Here is a 23,749-nt window from a genome sequence, read left to right on the forward strand (position 1 = left end):
GGTTTAGACATTAATGGTTGTGTGTTAAGCAATTTTGAGGGGACAGCAAATTTACACTGTTGTTATACAAGCTGTACAGTCACTACTTCACATTGTAGCAAAGTGTAATTTCTTCAGTCTTGTCACATGAAAAGATATAATAAAATATTTACAAAAATGTAAATGGGTGTACTCACTTTTGTGAGATACTGTATAGTTCAAAATAGAGGTGAGCTTTTCTGGGAAAGTAATATATGTCCAGTGGGTACAAAACATCAAACGGGTTCCCAAGTACTTTTAAGAAGAAATGGTATCCAAGAAATGGATCCTGAACAACCATGAGACAAATCCAAACCATGTGTTTATTTTCTGCTGCCTTACAAATAAAGAAACACAGGTAAGTGCACTGACCAACAGTTTCTGGCATCTCCACCCTTCAGGTTCACTGTAGAGATGAGCTCAGGTGTATTTGGATGCTCTTCCAAAACCCATATGGCCAAGTCTGCCAGCAGTCTGTCACCTGTATGCGCTAGTCATCTGTGGCCATGACATTTCCCACCCCGCAGCCACAAGAATAGCGTCACTTGTATAGGTGTGGCTAAGGGGTGGGGAACGCTCCCACTACAGTATTGGCCCATTACAGGTGACAGCTTCCTGGCAAACTCAACCAAATGAGCTTTGGAAGAGCATCCAAACACATCTGAGCGCATCTCTAGGTCATAGGTTTAACTTGATGATGGGGATATGGTGGGTGGAAAAAGACTCTGGCTAATAAACGATTCCCTCTTTAACAGCTTTACTTAAATTCTTTTCTTAATTCCCTGTCAGGTCATCAGATAACTATCTTTTCCAGACATTTTGGCTTGCAGAGTATATTCCTGGTGATTTTGGAGTGGGTTTTCTGGGGCAGCTTCAAGCTTTGTAAGATCATTTTTTCAAATGTATAAAGTTTCATACATTTGTTTTCTGGACTGGGCAAGGGGAGGAAAGCAGTTTTAGAGGAGAAGAAGAGTACTTCAGGCACAAAAATGCATGTGTCTCGCTTTTACAGGCACTCCTATTGAAATCTATGGGGCCAAAAATGCCTGCTTGCTTTCACTCACTCCAGCAACAATAGATACCCCAGCAGCTAGAATCAGTAGACCCTCCATCACAGCCCAGCACCCCTTGTCATTGCATACATTCAGTGCTGGAGGTGCCGGAACTGTGTTCCCCCGCGTTCCCGCTGAAAGAAAAGCCCGGGGTAGTAACCCTAAAACACTCTACTATTTATTCAGAGACGTGTGGGGAACTTTTGTAGATTGGTGAATGCTCTGAAGCAGCAGTCAGAAGAAATAGCAGCATAGGACAGCTTCTGTATAAAGAATATGTGGCCTGTTAATCATCTTGGGTTCTATATTATCAAGTAATATTCATCATGTGCTCATTGTTCACTAGAAAAACTAAAAAAAGGAAAAAGGGAAGTAAAAGAGGGAAATTAAAGCAGTTAGTTTCTGTAATTTCACTGTACACATGCAACTAGATCACCACACCCACGGAACCCTTGTGTGCAAAACATTTTACATTAATCTTTCCAAGATCTTTGACCACAGAAGTCAAGTCATAAAAGGTTGAAATCAACATTACATTTTTTTCCAGGGGAAAATAATTCAAACATTACACCACTGATTTTAACATGACTTTGCAGTAGGTTCACTTTGAAAAATAAATAAATAAAAAGGTTTAAGTAAGAAAGCCTTTCTCAAACAGGGCTCAGTGGAACCCTGGGGTTCCTCAAGAGATAGCAGTGGCAGATTGACCTGCCTACACTGACTCTCCATGTAAGGGGTCACTTCTACACTGACCGCCAATCTAAGGGGTCACTTCTACACTGACCGCCAATCTATACCAGGTAGAATACCAATGGAGACCCCCCCCCCCCCAAAGACATCCGTTATAATGCCCAGAAGCTAGCAAGGGTCCCTGAATATTACTGACCCAGCTGAGGGGGGGGGGGGAGCATGAGGGGGAAACTCATTGCACGAGGGAATATGGAGGAAGGAGTTCCAGAGTGCACAGATGCAAACCTCATGGCTGCACAGAAGAGCGGGAAGAGGGCAGTGAGGATGAGGAGTCTGCGCAGCCCACACTAGCTGAAATCCTGAGAGCTGTTAATAAATGTACTGCCTCAGTTAATACTTTGCAAGAACACTTTGGTGGTCTGAAGGAGGAAGTGTCTTAATTAGGGCAGGATATACACAAGGTCAGAGAATGAACCACTGCTGCTGAATGCAGGATCAGTGACATAGAGGACAAGCTTCCCCCTCTGATAAGAGACGCACAACATAACACCAGGATGATTGCAGCTGTAGATCAAAGTGCTGATGACCTCGAGAACAGAATGAGACGTAATACTGTACAAATTGTGGGTCTCCCTGAGAAAATGGAGGGTACAGACCCCACTGATTTTGTGGAAAGATGGCTGCTGGAGGTGTTTGAGAAGGAGGCGTTTACATCCCTATATGCGGTAGAGAGAGCTCACAGAGTCCCCCCTGCAGCCCCTTCCCCCAGGGCATCCTCCCCATCCGATCCTGGCATGAATGCTACATTACAGAGATAGAGAGATTATCCTGCGTCTGGCCAGGGAAAGGCAAAATGTACAGTTTAACAGGGCACGCATCTCCTTCTATCCTGACTTTTCCTCGGATGTGCAGAAAATAAGGGCCCGTTTCACTGAGGTTAAGAAAAGGCTACAGAAATTACAGGCGCCTTATGCTATGCTCTACACGGCGCGGCTCCACATCACTGCGAGAGGCCAGGCTCATTTCTTCGAAAAAGCAGCCGACGCATCAGCATTCTGATGCGTCGGCTGCGAAAGCATTCTCATTTGTATTTGAAGAGGATTGATCTGCTCCGGGCCTCCAGGTGGTACTGGCTCACAAGTGCTGACTCCCTGTCTTGCCTGAAATTCAGGTGGGTGGGCAAGACCTATCACTCCACTAACACCTCCTTTTCCAGAGGGTTGAGTGTATCGATACATGGCTCACTAGACTACCAGGAACTGGATAGTGTGGTGGACATGGAGGGAATATATGTCATTTTACATTGCTGCCTGTTTTCTTTGAAATGTATACTTGCTTTTGTATATGTCTCACCTCCGTATAGTCATCAGGTCCTGCGGGCGGTGTTGGAATTTTAGTTGGCTCATCCGGATGTACCTATGTATGTCTTGGGAGACTTTAACTGCTACAGTACATGGACCCCCATTTAGACAAACACCCCCTAGTTGCGTCAGGGCAAGGCGTATGCCGAACGGCCCTGAGAAAACTGCTCGAGGAGGTGGGCTGGTTAGATGTTTGGAGGAGTAGGAACCCTGGGAAATGTCAGTTCTCATGCTTTTCAAAATCACATATGTCCTTGTCAAGCATTGACCTATGCCTCTGTTCGGATATAGCTGTCCATTTGGTGGCAGAGATAAACTATGCGCTGAGGGGGATATCAGATCACTCTTCACTGATTCTTGGTCTGGGGGTCTGTCTCCCCTCGACACTACTTAGAGCTCCCTGGAAGCTAAATTCTGGCTCAATCTTCTAATGTCTCAGGCCCAGAAGGCACAGAAAATTACAGATTTTTGGTGTGATCAGGCAGGGTACCCAGATGTGGGGGTGGCATAGGAGACATTTGAGGCCTTTCTTAGGGGGCTGTTTATTAGAGAAGTGAATGTATTCAAAAGGGCATAAAATGCACAAAGGAAGGGGTGGAGCAATTGGTACATGACCTGGAGATCAAGTATTTAGCTACCCCACTGAGGATCGTAGGGATGCATGGTTATCTGCTCAAGATGTGCTGCGGCTGAGCGGAAACACTTTTTCAGCAAACTTGCCTTTTATAAGGAGGGTGAACATACTGGTCGCCTTTTAACTAAAGTTTCTCATTCTCAATAGACATCACCATCCATCGGTGCCTTAAGGGCATGTGATGGAAAGGTGACCAATTCCCCAGATAACATTATGACAATTCTTAGTTCATATTACTCTGATTTATACCGTTCTCAGCAGAATTACACTAACGACTCCCTACAGGCATATCTTGAAGAGGTAAAGTTACCTATTCTGTCAGACATGGCTAGACAACAACTGGATGCCCCTCTGACTTCAGAGGAGCTACAATTAGCGACCGGAATGTTCCCCAACTCCAAGGCACCGGGAGGGAGGATGGTATACCTGCAGAGGTGTATAAGCAATATGGTGAACAGCTATTGCCCAGACTTTTGGGGGTATTTAATGAAGCCAAAAAAACGGATGCCTTCCTCCCTCTATGACTAAAGCCATTATAGTCTTATTACTAAAACCTGGCAAGGACCCCTTAGACCCAGGCTCGTGTAGGCCAATATCCCTTCTGCAATCAGGTGTGAAAATACTGGCGAAGGTGCTAGCCCTGAGACTGAACAAGGTTATATCTACCATGATTAATTTGGATCAAGCTGGGTTCATACCTCAGAAATGTACGGCTATACATTTTCACAGGTTATTTGTCAATCTACAATCCACTTCTGATATGGGGGATAGGGCCTTACTCTCTCCTGACACCCACAAGGCCTTTGACAGTATCAAGTGGTCCTACTTATGGGCCATCCTGCATAAATTTGGGTTTGGGTCAGACAATATAGCCTGGGTACAACTATTTTACAGCTCTCCGAAGGCAGCCATTAGAGAGTCGGGGAGGGTATCCCAGTACTTTAACCTATTTAGGGGCACCAGACAGTGATGTCCCTTGTCACCTCTACTGTTTGCTATGGCCATAGAACCGATGACTGCCTGTATTCGCGCCAATGCGGACATCAGGGGCTTTCAGTACGGAGAGCTCCATGAAAAGTGTATGCTTTACGCGGACGACACCATGTTCCTTTTGGGAGACACACCGAAGTCCACAACGGAGGCTATGGAGGTTGTCCAGACGTTTGGCAGATATTCAGGTTTAGTGATTAACTGGCCCAAGTCTTCTCCCATGCTTCTAGATAAGATTTCAGGCCCGCAGGTGACGAACCTATTAGACATCCCTGTTTCCACGGAGTTCAGGTATCTGGGCATACAGGTTACGCCTAGCCCTCTAGATTATATTACTTTATATCTGTCCCCTCTATTGAATCGCTGCAGGGATCGGGTAAAGGTGTGGTCTAGACTGAAACTATCCCCAGTGGGTAGAATAAACTTGATAAAAATTATCTTGATGCCACGGCTCCTGTATACACTCCACGACTCCCCCATGGCGATCCCACTAAAGCAATTTAGAGTTATTAATTCCATTTTAAGGTCCCTTACTTGCCCTCCTAGTGCTCCGGTGCTGAACTTGGTGGACCCTACGGTGCACCTTCTCCGGTTCTCAACGGGGGGGGGGGGAGGTGACGGAGGGCCTGGAGGCGCTGAGGTTTTCCAAATCAAATAAGCTATTTCCTACTTACAACTTGATGCAGAAAGTATGGAACAAAGCTAGAGCATTACAACAAGTAGAGGGTTTCGCCAGGAATAGCCCCATCTACAATATGGCATGAGATGGCAACCTTACGGCATCACACATATGACACAAATATTTAGAAATGGTAAAATACGCCAGTTCCCTGCTTTACAGTCGGAATTTAGACTCCCTGCTCCCATGCAGTTCTATTATTTCCAACTTCAACACAAGGTTAAGGCCAAATTGGACAGTGAGGCGTGGACTCAGAGCCCCACGCCCATTTTCAATTACATGAGGGAAGTAACCTCATACAAAGGCTTAATTTTGTGCAGCTACTCTATGCTGCTTAACAATTTACTTCCCGACAGCACAGCAGGGATCATATCCAAGTGGGAGAGGGATATATGAGCCTTTGAGGAGGACCAATGGGAGGAGGCTCTTTCGGCAGTTCCCATATGCTCCCTAAACATGGCCCAAAGGTTGTCCCAGTTATATATACTCCTGCGGGTACATTACACTCCAGCTAGACTGGTGAGAATGGGTGTGCGAGATGATCCTTCCTGTACAAGGTATATGAGGGAACACGGTGACTTGATCCACATGCAATGGAGGTGCCCTAAATTGCATATCTACTGGAAGGAGGTACTGGAAACCATTGACTGGGTATTTCAGGTGCAGCTTATTGGACACCCTAAACTGTGCTTGCTAGGAATTATAGACAATATCCCTGAGGAGGAACCCTCTAGACTAGCGATAGCTAGGGCTCTCTCCCAGACTAGGAAATGAATCTTGAGACACTGGAAATCAGTAGAACCCCCCATGGTAAAGGAATGGCTGAATCAAATGGGTGACACTATTAGGCTGGAAAAGTACATTTATCAAAGGGGGAGTGTGAAAAAAATTGGACAAAATCTGGGCACAATGGCTAGACGTTCCTGGATTGGCTCCAGTTGATCTAATTATGGACGGACTACTTCTGTAAAGGGGAGGTGATAGGCACTGTAGGGGGTATGGCACCCAAGATATCCACTCCTCATTGCAGGCCTCTGTTTGAATGCTTTATTTTTGTCCGATCCAAGAAATGTGATGCTGTACTGAGTAGAAATTATTTGTTGCTACATACCAAAGTTTTGAAGGTGTAAGTTTAATATGTGCAAGATTTTGTAAACTGCACTGCTTATTTTCATCTATTGTTCTTTCAATAAAACTCTATTTGATTTAAAAAAAGCAAAGTAAGGCTCAGAGTATGTAGCAACGCCTCAAGTACTTATGCAACCCCGAAAGCTGGTAGCAGATTAGGATGAGAATGAGATTGCTTGATCTGACCAAAGTGTCAGCAGGTGGGCAACAGGAACTGATCACAGACTGGAGTTCCACATGACTATTGCAAGCAGGAGCAGTATCAAGGTGATGTTTCCTCGATGCTGAATGATGGCAAACAGAGCGCACATGCCACTATACTTCAGTGCATTCAGTGCATGGTCCCACAGTGTCCACAAAGGAACACAGCTAATACATAAAAAAAAAAAAAAAAAAAAAAAAAAAGGGCTGACAGGGTTTTCAGCAATACCCTACTTTATCCGAAGCTAAAATTTTTTTTTTTTTTTTAGATATACTAAAAACCCGCAAAAGTAAAATCAGCCTGTATCTGCAGTAAAGCATGCTTGTTATACTCACTGTGGAACCCAAGGGGTAATCCTTTGCATTGTGTAAAAAGGCTGTTTGAGCCTGTCTTCTCTGATCCTCCCCTTCTTTTACAGTCCCCAATCCATCTCCTGACAAGTACAAAGCCTTGGGGGCACTCTGCACATGCTCAGTTAGGTGTGTATTGCTAGAGGGTTTTTCTTGTTTTTGTGAGGGTACATGTGATCAGCACAGGGCCAATCTGCACTGTCCAGACAGAGGGTCCGGGGTTCTGCAGCCTCATAGGACAGTCAGAGTAGAATGAAAACAAGTCACAAGACTGCTATATGCTGCTGATGAGAAAAGGAATTTAACACTTTATATTTACAAAAATAATTGCATTTCCATGTTCTGTGTACTGTGGGAGACAAGACATAGTGAATACAGGGTCCTGGGTTTAGTAACAGTTTAGGCAACATAACCAAATGCCTAAAGTTGATCCCACAGCGATATTTAGTGACAAATGACATGTCGTGTAGAGCAGAGGTTCAAAGCTTTCCAATAACATGAACCCACAGTTCTATATAGTGACAAAGGGCACATAACAAATAGAGATACCATTGCTAAGCTAAATTTATTACAATACTGAGTTTTCATTAGTAAGCACGCATACCTCTTTTTGAAGCGGACTTGCAAGTCTTGTTCCATTTTCTGCATATGTATATACCGTGAAATCTTTGGCCAACAAATCTCTGTTAGAACAGGAAAAATAATGTAAATAATCATTTCAGTATGACAGGTTAAATCTCTAATTCAACATGCAATGTACACATTCCTTCTGCGTAGTCCTGAAACTGCATGTTTCAGATTATAATGTAGTGGTTAGGTCTTTTAGAGTTGTGTAGGGTTTGGAATACGGTACTTCACAATCTGTTCACGCAGCATACTGTACATGTTTTTTGAACCAGAGGAATCCAGTGGCTCCAGTGTAGTCATCATCTTTAGGATACTTGCCCTGAAAAATGCCATATGGCCATCACTGGGCTGCATAGATATGTGAAGTGGCTGCAGGAGATCAGCAGCACTGGGATGCTACAAGGACAGGAAAAAAAAAAAGATGGAAAGGTACTTATTAACCCCTTCCCACCCAGTTAAGGCATGCCTTTAATTAGTGAAAAAACGGCTGTGCTCATTAGACAAATAGTAAATATAGTTCATTAAGTAAAATGTCCAAACCAAGTGACCAGACCTGAACCTAGTAGCTCTCCCCCATCTTGTGTCAGTATGCCCCATGTTGGCATGGTGTCAACCGCAGCATTTGCAGTGGCAGAGTAGTGTAGGACTGGCCGTAAGAGGGATTGCCTGGCCAGCTTAAACATGTATTGCAATATAAACATAAAATTAGTGCAGCGCAATCATCTCCTAAGGCAGGGGTCAGCAACCTTTTTCTACTTAAGGGCCGGATTCAATGCATGTGAATGCGTGGATGGACGCATTCACCTGCTAAAAAATTAAGATAATAATCTGGACCCCTTTACATTACACAGCCCCCGTACCACTGGACCCCTTTACATTACACAGCCCCCCCTGCACATCACACAGCCCCCCCCACCCCCCCTGCATATTACACAGCCCCCCCCCCCCATGTTAAGCTTTAAAATTGCGCACACTTGTGGAATAGCGACAAACTACGGTACCTAAGAATCTCCATAGGCGACGCTTCAAATTTTTTTACAGGTTACCAGTTTACAGTTACAGAAGAGGTCTTACGCTGGTTTTTGATCGTTTAGCTGCATTTATCAGCGTTTTTTGATGTTAGAGCGTTTTTACAGTTGAAAACCTCCTCTCAGAATCCACTAGTTTTGTTTTTTTTTTTAAAGCCAAAGCCAAAAACTGCTGATAACAGCCTATGTGTGCATGGACACATAGGATAACATGATGGGGAGTTTATTGACTGTAGAAAAAATTGTCTGAAGCCAAAAACAGCTGCTGTAAAAAAGTCCAAAAACGTTGAGTGTGCATGAGGTCTTATTGCTGTCTGAAGAAATGTAAACATCCCTTGTGACAGTAATAGGCAGTGACATGTACTCTTTATGAAGGGATCTGGACGTCTATAAGACCCCAAATCCCTCCTTTGCACTTATAAGTATTCAAAACACCAACAAGTTTGGCTGTTTTGAATGCTGTCATTTTTGAAAAATGTGGCGCCTTTAAGTCTTCTATAAACCAGAAGTGATGTCAGGTTACTAGATCCCAGACCCGATCTAAGCCGATTCCGGCTTCATATGGGTCTCTGGCCTCCTGGTGGGACGTTCTCTCCCGCTGTTAGGCATAACAGCCAAGCGGCTTCTTGGCCGCATCGGTTATCCCAAGAAAGCTGCCGGGATTAAAAAGTCCGGGGACCGGGTGCACATGAATTCATCACATGCACTGATGGTCCGGACATTTAGCGGCAGCGGGTCTGGCGCGTCCCACAGGTTGCTGACCCCTGTCCTCATACTCATTAATACAATTATTGTGTAACAAAAACCTCGCACAAAAATGTGCTAAAAATTCATATCAGTGAACAAATATATCTACACAAATGTCCCAGAAATGTGAAAAAAAAATTCAATAGAAAAACCAAAGCAGTTTATTAGTGAACACTTAAAACTACACAAATGTCCCCAAAAAAAAAAAAAAAAAAAAAGAGGGCTGAATAAATCCTTCTATCAAATGTTCTTGCCACCTCTGAGGCTGGGTTCACACTGGTGCGACACGACAGCCGTCCTACTTTGGATCCGACTTTGCCCTGCGACATGAAGCCGGCATGTGTCCGACTTTCAATGAACGGGGATCCGACTTGGATCCCCGCCAATGCCGGCACTGTGTTTGGTATGAATCTTTAGGGGGGAACTCCGCGCCAAATTTTAAATAAAAAACCGGCATGGGTTCCCCCTCCAGGGGCATACCAGGCCCTTGGGTCTGGTATGGACCTTGAGGGGAACCCCCTACGCCGAAAAAACGGCGTGGGGGGTCGCCCCCAATCCATACCAGACCCTTATCCAAGCACGCAGCCCGGCCGGACAGGAATGGGGGTGGGGACGAGCGAGCGCCCCCCCCCCTCCTGAACCGTACCAGGCCGCATGCCCTCAACATGGGGGGTGGTGCCTTGGGGGAGGGGGGCGCGCTGCGGCCCCCCCACCCCAAAGCACCTTGTCCCCATGTTGATGAGGACAAGGGCCTCTTCCCGACAACCCTGGCCGTTGGTTGTCGGGGTCTGCGGGCGGGGGCTTATCGGAATCCGGGAGCCCCCTTTAATAAGGGAGCCCCCAGATCCCGGCCCCCCACCCTTTGTGAATGAGTATGGGGTACAGCGTACCCCTACCCATTCACCTAGGAAAAAAGTGTCAATTTAAAAAAAAACACTACACAGATTTTTAAAGCATTTTATTAGACAGCTCCGGGGGTCTTCTTCCGACTTCGGGGGTCTCTCCGGTTCTTCTCCACGCTCTCCGGATCTTCTGCCGGGCTCCTCCGCTCTCTTCTGCTCTTTTGCCGCTCTTTTGCTAAAGCGGAGGAGCCTGGTCTTCAGCCTTCTGCCTTCTGCCTTCTGCCTTCTGCCTTCTGCCCTCTTCTCCTGATGTTGACACGACGCTCTCCCCGGCTGGAATGCTCTCTGTGCGCTCTGCTCTGACTTATATAGGCGGTGACCCCGCCCCCTTATGCCGTCACAGTCCCTGGGCATGCTGGGACTGTGACGTTTTAGGGGGCGTGGTCATCACCCGATGACCACGCCCCCTTATGCCGTCACAGTCCCAGCATGCCCAGGGACTGTGACGGCATAAGGGGGCGGGGTCACCGCCTATATAAGTCAGAGCAGAGCGCACAGAGAGCATTCCAGCCGGGGAGAGCGTCGTGTCAACATCAGGAGAAGAGGGCAGAAGGCAGAAGGCAGAAGATTGAAGACCGGGCTCCTCCGCTTTAGCAAAAGAGCGGCAAAAGAGCAGAAGAGAGCGGAGGAGCCCGGCAGAAGATCCGGAGAGCGTGGAGAAGAACCGGAGAGACCCCCGAAGTCGGAAGAAGACCCCCGGAGCTGTCTAATAAAATGCTTTAAAAATCTGTGTAGTGTTTTTTTTTAAATTGACACTTTTCCTAGGTGAATGGGTAGGGGTACGCTGTACCCCATACTCATTCACATAGGGTGGGGGGCCGGGATCTGGGGGCTCCCTTATTAAAGGGGGCTCCCGGATTCCGATAAGCCCCCGCCCGCAGACCCCGACAACCAACGGCCAGGGTTGTCGGGAAGAGGCCCTTGTCCTCATCAACATGGGGACAAGGTGCTTTGGGGTGGGGGGCCGCAGCGCGCCCCCTCCCCCAAAGCACCAACCCCCCATGTTGAGGGCATGCGGCCTGGTACGGTTCAGGAGGGGTGGGGGCGCTCGCTCGTCCCCACCCCCATTCCTGTCCGGCCGGGCTGCTTGCTCGGATAAGGGTCTGGTATGGATTGGGGGGGACCCCCACGCCGCTTTTATCGGCGTAGGGGGTTCCCCTCAAGATCCATACCAGACCCAAGGGCCTGGTATGCTCTTGGAGGGGGAACCCATGCCAGTTTTTTATTTAAAATTTGGCGCGGAGTTCCCCCTCAAGAACATCTGAGCACAAGTCGCGTGCCAAAGTCGGATCATGCAAGACGGCAATCCGACTTTGATCCGACTTCAATGATAGTCAATAGGCTGAAGTAGGATCAAAGTCGGACCAAAGTAGTACAGGGAGCATTTCTAAAGTCGGAACGACTTGTGTCGGACCAGTTAGGACGGCTCCCATAGGGAAACATTAAATTTCACACGTCATGCGACATGAGCTCCCAATGTCGGAGCGTTTGTCGGACCAGTGTGAACCCAGCCTGAGTGTAACGATCAAACAAATCACAAACAGGTGCTCATGCAATCAACCCCCAGTGCTCTCTAGCAGCTCACCTCTAGCTAGGACTCCTGTTTTACCAGAGTGAAAGCACGCAGTTCCCCTTTAGGCTGGATTCGCACCTACGCCTTTTTAGTGCTTTTTGAATTTTGCAGATTTGCACTGCAGAACGTGTTCCATAGATATATCTTGTCTCTCAAACCAGTATGATCACAGCCCACCACTGAAAAGTGAAAAGCAGTGCAGAAATACAGTATAAAGCTCTTGTGTAAAGTGTAACCACAAATAGGTTAAGGTCCTCCCACTCAAAGAAATCACACCACAGAGATCCTCCACCATATATGAATACGCTTACCAAACTGTTTTGACCTTCTTTTTAAGAGATGTCAAAATGCACTTATGTCAAAGGGATCCTCCGTGACACCAGACGACATACCACACAGGTCTTTAATAAGTAACCTCCAAAGCATTCATGTGCAAAAAAATCCAAGGGTACTCCACAGTGTAAAACCATCATCCGGTAGACGTTATATGTGATGAAAAGCATCGGAGGAGCCGACGTTCGTGACGTCATCAAGTGCTTTTGAGTCCAGAAGCGGCCTGTTTATATTTGGGAGTATTTTTTCTATTCTAAATACATTTTTCTAAGATAGTTTTACACTAATGAGTACCCTTGGTGGACTGTCATCATACGGTTTTGGACTTTTTACTTTATGATCTATATTTACTATTTGTCTAATGAGCGCAGCACTTATATTCCAGATTTATATCTATTGGTGTGCTAGTAGCTAGTGATTTATTTGCACCTTTTAGCTCAATTTCTCTTGTTAAAATGCCTTTAACTGAGTCTTTAGGCCTGGACTGCTTGATCACATGACCACTGTGATTGACTGTCACAGTAGTCACTTGATCAGAAGCCCGTCCTGCCAGCTCTCGATCATTACTGGAGACCAAGATTTGTCTAGGTTAGTGGTTCTCAACCTCAGTCCTCAAGTACCCCCAACAGACCATATTTTGGGAAGTTCCCTTAGATAAAATGGCTCTTATCAATACCATGTCATTGATATTGATTTAAAGCAAAGTAAAGGAAATCCTGAAAACATGGCCTGTTGGGGGTACTTGAGGACTGAGGTTGAGAATCACTGATCTATGACAACTCTGTCATGGTTCTGAAAGCCTGTAGTGAGCTTGCTTTTAACACTGAAACTCAGCCGTCTATGGATACATATGTGTGGCATGTGGGCGTTAATGCCCATCCTCATAGTTGCCAACAGTCTCGATTTTCCCGGAACAATCCCGATTTTGGGACCCTCGTCCCGATTGGAGAGTGTCCCGAATCGGGATTTTCCATAAGGAAAATCGGGAATGTTGTTTTTTTTTTTTTTTGGAGCAGCGTGCTCCAGCAAAATGGCGGCCGTCGCCGCCGCTCTCTCCTCCTCTAGTGTTCAGTGAAGAGGGGAAGGGGGCTCAATCCGTGCAGCCAATGAAGCGCCTTCTTTAGCTGCACGGCCCCTCCCCTCTCCACTGAAGCGAGCAGAAGACACGGCGTCGTCGCCGTGTCTTGCTGAAAGCTCCCAGCCCCGTACTGCGCAAGCGCTGCGCCTGCGCAGTACAGGGGGTCCTCCATTGCCGAGTGGAACTTTCTCGGCAGAACACCGGCTGCTCCTGCACTGAGCGGGGGCCGGGCTGCATTGAGGGGGGGCTGCACTAACAGGGGGGGGGTGCACTGAGGGGGGGGGCTGCACTAACTGAGGGGGGGCTGCACTAACTGAGGTGGGGCTGCACTGAGGGGGGGCTGCACTAACTGAGGGGGGCTGCACTAACTGAGGGGGGGTCTGCATGAATAGAGGGGGTCTGCACTAATAGAGGGGGGCTGCACTGAGGGGGGCTGCACTAATAGAGGGGGGCTGCACTGAGGGGGGCTGCACTGAGGGGGGCTGCAATAATAGAGGGGGGGCTGCACTGAGGGGGGGCTGCACTGAGGGGGGGTCTGCACGAATAGAGGGGGTCTGCACGAATAGAGGGGGGCTGCACTGAGGGGGGGCTGCACTAATAGAGGGGGGCTGCACTGAGGGGGGGCTGCACTAATAGAGGGGGGCGCTGCACTGAGGGGGGGCTGCAATAATAGAGGGGGGGCTGCACTGAGGGGGGGTCTGCTCTGATGGAGGGGATCTGCACTGATGGAGGGGGTCTGCACTGAGGGGGTCTATACAGACTCTGGCGGGGGCACCTGATGCAAGGAGGGACTCTGGCGGGGGCACCTGATGCAAGGAGGGACTCTGGCGGGGGCACCTGATGCAAGGAGGGACTCTGGCGGGGGCACCTGATGCAAGGAGGGACTCTGGCGGGGGCACCTGATGCAAGGACAGACTCTGCCGGGGGCACCTGATGCAAGGACAGACTCTGCCGGGGGCACCTGATGCAAGGACAGACTCTGCCGGGGGCACCTGATGCAAGGACAGACTCTGCCGGGGGCACCTGATGCAAGGACAGACTCTGCCGGGGGCACCTGATGCAAGGACAGACTCTGCCGGGGGCACCTGATGCAAGGACAGACTCTGCCGGGGGCACCTGATGCAAGGACAGACTCTGCCGGGGGCACCTGATGCAAGGACAGACTCTGCCGGGGGCACCTGATGCAAGGACAGACTCTGCCGGGGGCACCTGATGCAAGGACAGACTCTGCCGGGGGCACCTGATGCAAGGACAGACTCTGCCGGGGGCACCTGATGCAAGGACAGACTCTGCCGGGGGCACCTGATGCAAGGACAGACTCTGCCGGGGGCACCTGATGCAAGGACAGACTCTGCCGGGGGCACCTGATGCAAGGACAGACTCTGCCGGGGGCACCTGATGCAAGGACAGACTCTGCCGGGGGCACCTGATGCAAGGACAGACTCTGCCGGGGGCACCTGATGCAAGGACAGACTCTGCTGGTGGCAGGCGACGTGGCTAGTGACACGCTCAGGGATCCCACTGATTCGGCATTATGGTGAGTTGAATGATTTAATTTTTATATTACAATGTAATAATAGAAATAATGCGCTTCAATCATCCTGACACCATAACAACCATGGTGCCGGGATGATTGAAGCGTTAACACCAGGCATTTGGAGTATCTTTATCTGCTGATTGTTAAACTTTCTAGAATACACATATTTCTATTGTGTAAGATCTGGGGCTGCTGTCCCGCCATTTTCCTCTCCCCCTTTCCTTCTCCCCCTTTCCCTCTCCATCCCTCATTCATCTCAGACTCTAACCACACCCTCTTGAGCCACGCCCATTTAAGCCACGTCCACTTTCGCGTAAGCCACGCCCACTTTTCACATAAACCACGCCCGCTTTCCACGTAAGCCACGACAATTTTTCGCCGCGCCTATGGATTTTTGCTAAGCCACGCCTACAAACGAATACCTCGCCCCCTAATTACTGTACGGCTCCGCCTACAGCCAAAAAAAGTGTCCCACATATTTTTTTTTCAATGTTGGCAACTATGCATCCTGTTTGCTGCTGAACATATGTGCTATATGGGCGGCAACAGGTTAAAGTAGCTAATAGGTAACCGTTTAAGATTCACAGAGCTGTAGCTACGAAATGTCATTCAGTTTTACATATACCTCAAATTATGTTTCTGCAGGCTTACCAGTGATACATGTGTATTTACACCCCTAATTAGCTTTGCTTAGGTTATCAGAAGAAGACTCTTGAAGCTGAGTCGGTCTACAGATTGTTTACGTGGTGTTAGGATCTTGGTGATACATGCTGTAAGGAACTACATGATATCAGAACAGTCCTATGGCACCGAATAAAGGGAGTATGTTGCAGAACAGGAGATAGTTCTTGTTAGGGGTTAGAGAAGTGTTTGGGTTCTTTGTTCTTTGGCAAGGTTTAGGAGTTCAGTTAAAGAATAAGTCCATCCTAACACTAAAATGGCTAAATCTACAGACATCCACGATATATGCATCTAACCCTATAAAGAAGAAATCACTATACATACCTTTTTTGAAGCCGATCCAGTCCGGTCTCCAGCGGCGGAAGCTCTGCAGAGGACACGGTTGACAACGGCTGTGAAATTAATGGGAAATGACGTCACCCATAGACTTACTATGGGGCTTCCATTGTCGGCTGTGTCCTCTGCACCCGCCTCTATAGCAAAGCTACTTTACATTACAAAGTGTCATTTATTCAGTGTTGTCACATGAAAAGATATAATAAAATATTTACAAAATGTGAGGGGTGTACTCACAATTTGTGAGGTACTGTATATCTATAGTGTTTTCATATCTCTCTCCAAAGCCTAAGGTCCTGTGTGTTTCTGTAGCTCCATAACTTCTGACAAGTTCTCTGACAACTGAGATAAAACCAGCCTGAAATTTGTGACAGGGTGGGTGCTATAAATAGATTAGCAGAGAGCTTGTCTATTCACAGCACATAACTTCCTTCCTTTGCCTGGAGAAGGGGGTGTGTGTCTGTCCTCCAATCAGCTGTCACACAGTGTATGCCAAGAGTCCACTTCTAGTGCTGAACAGGAAGAAAAAATCTTTAACAGGATGTTCACTTTCTAAAGAATATAGCAAGCTGAAGACTGCAGATATACATGTAAGAAGTATGTAGGTAGATTTGTTTAACCTCTATGTATCATCTGAGGCTGTTCACTTCACTGGGTATAGGAGAGGGTTTACATCCACTTTAAGTGTATGGGGTAAATAGTTTGTTACCCCAGAACTTCATATCCCTGATATATGCCTGCTGTACCATGTACTTGTATGAGAAAGTATTCTGTTCTGTTAGTATTGCTTCCTTTATGTGAAATCCCTGGTGTTCCTGCCAGTCCCTCTGCTTTCCAATTAAAAAATGACCACACTGAGCAGGAGAAAACACTGTGGTCAGTTCTATAGCTATGCTGGGAACTCGGTCCGTTTTCCTCCAATGATCAGACTTGTCCTGACACAACCCCACTGCACAGCCATTCACTGGGAAGCTCAGCGTGCCGCTGCTATTCCTCCCCCCAGCTCTTATGCAGCTGAGAACAGCAGGAATGTGATCACTTATAAAAAAGGGAGAAAAGGTATTCAAAAATTTTTTTTTTTAAATCTATAGAAAAATGTTTTGCCTTTCAGTTCTATTTTTAACTGAATGGGTTGTTTTACAATGTGATCGTTTACAATCACTTTAAGGGTTCATGCACACTGCAGCTCAAAGGAAAAAAAAAAAAAAAAAGAAGAGATGCTTTTACAGGTATTTGAGCTTTTAGGGCTCATGTACACACAGACTATGTTGACAGCCAGCAGTGGGAAAAAGCAAAACGTGGCAAAATCGCGCTGCTTATATTCTCTTTTTTTTTCTTGTACGTTTTCAAGCGCTGAGTTTTTTTTGGGCACTTAGGCATCTTTTCTGTTCAAAAGCTCCTCTCAAAAACGTGAATTTGGTGGGGGGTTTTCTCTGCCTGTAGGAGCATATGCCTGTAAACCCCTGAAAAAGCCACAGTGTGCATGGACACATTAGCCAACATGGAGGGAAGTTTCCATGCAGACGAAAAATGAGCTCAAAAAGCCTGTAGGAGCAGCTTCTTTGAGATGCAGTGTGCATGAGCCTTAAGGCTGGTTTCACACGGCATGTCCGTAGTCCACATCTGCCTGCTCAGCAGGTGGATCTTACCACTGAGCCGGGGGATGACCGCTCCATTTCTGCTCCTCCATGCCGATAACCACTGTAATCCAACTGTCATCTAATCCGATGTTTTTGGCGGACGCAATTAGATCAGATGCCGGCGGGTGTTCCACTGCTCCATAAAACTGAAAAACTGACAGGTGGACCTGACTGAACAGCCTGTGTGAAATCAGCCTAAAGCGGAGCTTCGTGAAGGTTCCAAAAATTAAAACTAGGCACTACAAAAACTGAATTTCCACTCGGACCATAGGCAATCCAAGTGGAAGTGGGAGCAGTTACCTGCCAAAACTAGGTACCAGCTGACCCCCCCCCCCCCCCCCCAAAAAAAAATCCAAATGTGGTGGTGGTGGGGAGGGGGGGTCAAATGTGGTATGGAAAAGGTAGAGCCGAACGTCGCCTTTTGGGAGAGGTTCCGCTTTAAGTATGGGGGATACTTTGTAACATCTATTACATTATGCACACTTGTTCTCAGCATTGGAAATCGCACACTGAAAACCAGAAGCAGTGGACACCTCTCCATGTGTCACAAAATAATAATAAACTGACCTGTTATAGCCGAAGCTGAAATTTTCCTCACGTATTTGTGAAGGTCATTTTTTTTTCCCTTTAAACAATTTGTTCAATTTTTTCAGTGTAGTCATCCACCCACTGAGATTACACATTTTGTGTTCTGCACAATAAGGGGTCATTCTTCCTTATTTCCATTTCATAACACCGCTGACTGCTATTCCCACTTCCCCCCCAACCATAGGTCTGGTAACACCCCCATGTAGTTGAATTAGGTCACAACTCGCTGAAGTAGTAGGACTCAGGAGATTCCGTCTCCCACGTCTGACCTGATGGCCTACTTTATTTCCTTTCATTGACAGACCAATACACTCCTAATCTGTGCCTCTCCACCCCAACGACAGGCCTACCCACAGTCTTGTCCCGTGACCCCTACAAATCTGACTGTCACAGTGAGCAGAAATGAAGGTGCTGACTGCCTGGGCATACCAGTGCTGCATGAACGTATGGCATCACCCATGTAACGAATGTACTATTCTGAAAAGCCAGGAAGTAAAAATTAATAATAATAAAAAACAAAACAAAAAAAAAAAACCCACGATTGTAATGCCATGGGTAGCACAAATTTACAGTCTAAGTCATTACAATCTTGGAGTTCAGCTGTAAGCCCTTCAAATGGTATTAAACCCAAGAGGAAACATTGATTATACACCAACTTACCAGTTTTTAGATGTAATGGCTGCATTTGTTTTTTTTCTTAGGCTTCCTGTCCTACCTGGTGACCCAACCAATAAGTCTGTTTTTCCACAGAGCAAGATGTTCTGCTTATGTGGCAGGTTTAGGGATGAGACTAACCATTCACTACTGACAGGGGTGCTTACAATGGTCACTTTTTTTTTTTTACACATGAATGATTAAATTAAATTAAAAGTTACCATTGTATTGGGTGTCTTTACTGATACTACATTAACTGATGCCGCATAGTGTTACATCTTCAGTGTGCAACTATACTGATCTGTATGTCCTTAACTTTGGTACATACAGGGGATAAGATAGAAAAAGGGGAAAAACAAACCAGCATTCTATACCCAAGTATAGTAGAAACATCTATTAATATTCTAAATTAGCTACCATGGCTCAGTAGTCAATTCCTAAAATGGGAACCGCTTGCCACTCCTTAAGTTACAGTTTTGCCAAAACATCCACCAATTCACATTTGTAGTAGTCTGACCTTCACCAACTGGGTTGGACCTAGTCCAGATATGTCCAGCCATGGTTGCCACAAGGAGTAAAAAATTTTTAAGAACATTCCTATGTTGGTAAGTGAGTTTTTTCATGTATCAATGTGCTGTTTACCACGTCTACCCATTGCTTCCCAGTTGGTACCCGTGGAGTTATCCAGTGCCGTGTGATCATTTTGCCTGCTATGTACAATAGACACAATACTGCAGTATGGCCGTTCGGCGAAAGTGAGGGCATCTCCAAGGCACAGAGCAAGCAAATAACTGGATCATGTGGCAGTGGAAATCAAAATAATTGTGAGATAGTAGAGAGGACATAGTGCCAGTAACAAAATAATTTTGGCCATTTCCACAGCATATGCAACAAATCACCATTATGTCTGCTACATTTTGGGCATAGTAGCATATCTCTGAATCCCCACTAATGAAGTAGAGCTGGCATCCTGTATACTGTGTATTAAGAATAGTTGTGATAATCTATGTGATGCTGAAACCGACACCAAGGGGGCAGGTCAGGCATAGGTCTCGTGTTTCCCGTCTATAGATCCCAGATCTTTTTCCCACCCTCTTCTGCAGGGGAGTTTGGAAGCATCATGTATGGATTGTAATAGCCTAGAATAAACTCTCAAGATCATTCCTTTCCTTTATCAACAGCACATCAGTCGTCAGGGGCTGTGTCGTTGATGTGAGCAAAGATATTCTATTCTCACTCTGAATGGCGTGCCTAAGCTGCAGATACTTATAAAATTGTGTTCTAGGGAGGGCGAACTTCTCTTGTAGTTCCATAAAGAATTTAAATGTGGTGCCGTTGAACAGCTGGGAGATATATCGAACGCCCGCAATCTCCCAGAACTGAAACTTCTTAAGTTTGAGCAGTTCTTTGTAATATTTGTTCCTCCATATGGGGGTACATTCTGGACATTCAGAATGGCTCTAGTATATTTCCAAAAGGTGCTTAATAGGAGTATTGTGGGGAGTGTTTGTGATAGATGTGAGAATCCTGCCTCTAAGTGGGACAGTGCTGGAATTAAGGAACCGTCTGGTACCAATAAAGACCTGATGGGGTCTGTTACATCTTCGCAACCCCAGTTACCAAAGTGTTGGATTTGGGAGACCACAAAGTAGAATCTAGAGTGCGGAACTGCCAAACCACCATGATCTTTGGTGAACTGCAATGTGTATAAGCTGATATGTGCTATTTTATTACCCCATATTAGAGCTCTGAACTGAGAATCTATTTGGGCAAACCATTTCTGTGGTATCCATATGGGAGCGTTATGGAATATACATAAAAGTTGCGGAGCCCATACCATTTTAATTAAATTGGCCCTCCCAGTGGCTGACAGTGGAAGTTTGGTCCATGTCGAACATTTGGTTCTGAATTTGCAGAGCAAAGGAACTAGATTCAGCGTAATGTATTGACTTGGGTCTTGAGTCACTTGTATTCCAAGGTACCAGAATTCAGTGACCCTTTGTACATCAACTGCACAGTTGGGTAAGGGTCGCGACAATGGATCTAGGGGCATGAGCACTGATTTATTCCAATTAATGTTGAACCCCGACAAATCTCAGAAGTCAGCTAATAGTCGCATCACATTCCTCAAAGAACTGTCAGTGTTTTCCAGATAAATCAGAGAGTGTCATCCGCATATAAGGAGATGACGTCTTTTTGGGTACCCCGAAGAAAACCTACGATATTTTGTGAGGCTCTGACATGGATGGCAAAGGGCTCCAGGGCCATGGCAAACAGCAGGGATGAAAGTGGGCACCCCTGCCGTGTGCCCCTAAAAAGTTCCGATATGTCCCCATTAATTTGCATTCTTGCTAAAGGAGTGGTATATAGCAGCTGTACCCATCTGAGGAAGGAGGGACCTACTCCAAATCTTGTCATAACTTCCCATAAATAGGGCCATTCAACGCTGTTGAACGCTTTAGCCAAATCTAAAGAGAAGATGGCCCTATTTACCGGGGTTGTCAGTAAGTAATTGTAAGTTTAAAAATAGTCTGCATAGGTTTTGGGACGTGGATCTCATCGGTATGAAGCCACACTGGTCTTTATGGATCACTTTTTGGATGCAATTGGCTAACCTATTAGCCAGTACCCTAGCCAGAAGTTTGACATCAAATGTAAGTAAGTAGCGAGATAGGTCTGTAGGAGTCTGGTGAGAGGGCCTCCTTTCCTGGTTTTAAGAGGACGACTATAAGCACTTCACTCATAGAGGGGGTAGTTTCCCTGTTTCAAATGGTTTATTGTAGACTTGAAGGAGAGCTGGAATAAATTGTGCAGTATATCGCTTGTAGGCTTCGGATGGCAAGCCATCAGCTCCAGGCGCTACGAGGAGCTCATCCTCAGTCAATGGAGCAGGCATGCGTCCGAAGTGGACAAATTTGGTATAGGGTATCTATCGAAGAAGAAATGGAGGTCATCAGATGAAGGTTGAACCTTGGATGTATAGACATCATGAAAAAAATCCTTAAAATATGTTCATAATGGCTTGAGTGGAATAGCAAGGTGTGCCCTGTGCATCTGCCACCACCACTATATGGAAGGGGGGTTGTTGTGTTTTAGCCAGTAGGGCTAGCATATGGCCCATATTTTCTCCCTCTTCAGAGTGCTTCTGCTGTAGAAAGAACCTTTTATTTTCTGCTGGGTGTAGTGATAGTTGCCCGAGCATTGATTGTGAAACTAACCATGCTCTATTGGAATCATCAGTGGGGTCAGCCACATATGTTGCTTCAGTTCTTTGTGCCTCTGATATAACCAACATTTCCCACTCATTGGTCATTGTCTTTATGTGAGATATCAATCTAATGAGCTGTCCACGTAAGTAGGCCTTAGCTGTATCCCATACATTGGCTAAATCCGTAGTTCCTATGTTATGTCTAAAAAAGGAAGTCAATAGATCTGGGATCGGATCAGGGTCCGGTAGGAGTGACAACCAGAAAGGGTTTAACTTCCATAGCGTTTTGCACCGATCTGCCCCTGCACAAAAGTGGGGACTGGTCAGAGACCTGTCTAGTGGAGTACTGTGAAGAGACTACCATAGGTAACATGAGTTCATTCCCCAGGCTCAAGTCAATCCAGGACAGTCCCCCTATTGAGGCAGATTGACATGAGTACACCCAGGCGTCTGGGTTTGTGCATCCTCCAAACATCTCTAAGGCCCAACTCCAGGAGAAGGCAGGCAAAAGGTGTAGGCCCATTTTTGTAAACCACCACTGACATGAGCAGAGAGTTTTTCCTTCCTATGGTCTATGTAATTGTCAAAGTCACCTAGGACCAAGACCGTTATGCCAGGAAAGCGGGTTACAAAGTCAGCCAGTATTGTAAGGAGACGGGCTGAAAACGGTGGAGGAATGTACAACCCTGCTAATATATATTTTGTCCCATAAAGGGAGCACAATATAAATACATAGCGATCATCTTTTATCGGTTTTAACTTCTATGCAGGAAAATTGTGTACCCCTGCGAATCAGGACACTCACTCCCCTCGAATACACAGAGTATGTGGCGTGAAACTGGTGACAAAACTGTCTTTGGGCAAATAGAGGAGTAGAAGTTGGGGGGAGATGAGTCTCCTGCAGACAAATCACGTGTGCATTTAAACGCTTGATCGTGCGGAGCACAGACAATCGTTTAACTGGGTTGTTTAAGCCCCGGACATTCCAGGACATTACTCTGGTTGAGACATTGCATTAGTATTACAGTAATATCAAAAATAGATCTTGTAAGTGGTGTACAGCCCAGTTCCAGGGTAATGGGACAGCATACAGTCAGGCGATTATAACAGCGTGAAGAAGCGATCCTCAAGTTCAGTAAAGGATCCGTTGGAGGTGGGAGTGAAGCATCAAAGTAGAATGTAGGAGCAACAAAGAAAAGAGCCATGTTAAAAAACTAAAAAAAAATGAAACAAAAGTACCTGGCCATCAGGGCCGTATAACCAAGCCATAAGTTGGCTATGGGTCTATGCCAGACGATCCTGGGGGCAACAGTGGAAGCACACTCCAATGTCATACAACTTCTCAACAGCGAGAACGAAAGCCGTAGCCTTTAAACAAAATTTATGGCAAAAACAATGGACTCCGCCTTGACATGGATGTCAGTGGACAAGATGAAGCGTATATTCAGCGCGAGTATAGTACCTTTCACGATGGGGCAGGACATCTGTTGCGTGCCTCACGGAGCGATTGTTCTTCCTGAATTGGACTGAAGAAGCGCACCGACTCGCAGGCGAGCCGGGTATAACATAGCATACTTTAATTCCAGATCTCTGAGGCGTCGCTTTACATCTATGAATTTAGCTCTTTGTTTCTGCAGGTCTGCTGAAAAATCTGGAAAAAGAGATATCTTGGCATTATCAATCTTCAAAGCTGCAGGTCTGGTTCTGGCGTTG

General features: G+C 46.3%; 1 protein-coding gene across 1 annotated transcript in view; it reads right to left on the minus strand.

The window, feature by feature from the left end:
- The window catches only part of ADAM9 (ADAM metallopeptidase domain 9), a 197,473-nt gene that overhangs the window by 94,622 nt on the left and 79,102 nt on the right, over positions 1-23,749 (minus strand). The window contains exon 4 of the mRNA XM_073622349.1: positions 7,709-7,787. Coding sequence (XP_073478450.1) covers positions 7,709-7,787 — 79 coding nt within the window. The remainder of the gene's footprint in view (positions 1-7,708; positions 7,788-23,749) is intronic.

The sequence above is a fragment of the Aquarana catesbeiana genome, linkage group LG03, assembly GCF_042186555.1.
Source record: "Aquarana catesbeiana isolate 2022-GZ linkage group LG03, ASM4218655v1, whole genome shotgun sequence".
Lineage (NCBI taxonomy): Eukaryota > Metazoa > Chordata > Amphibia > Anura > Ranidae > Aquarana > Aquarana catesbeiana.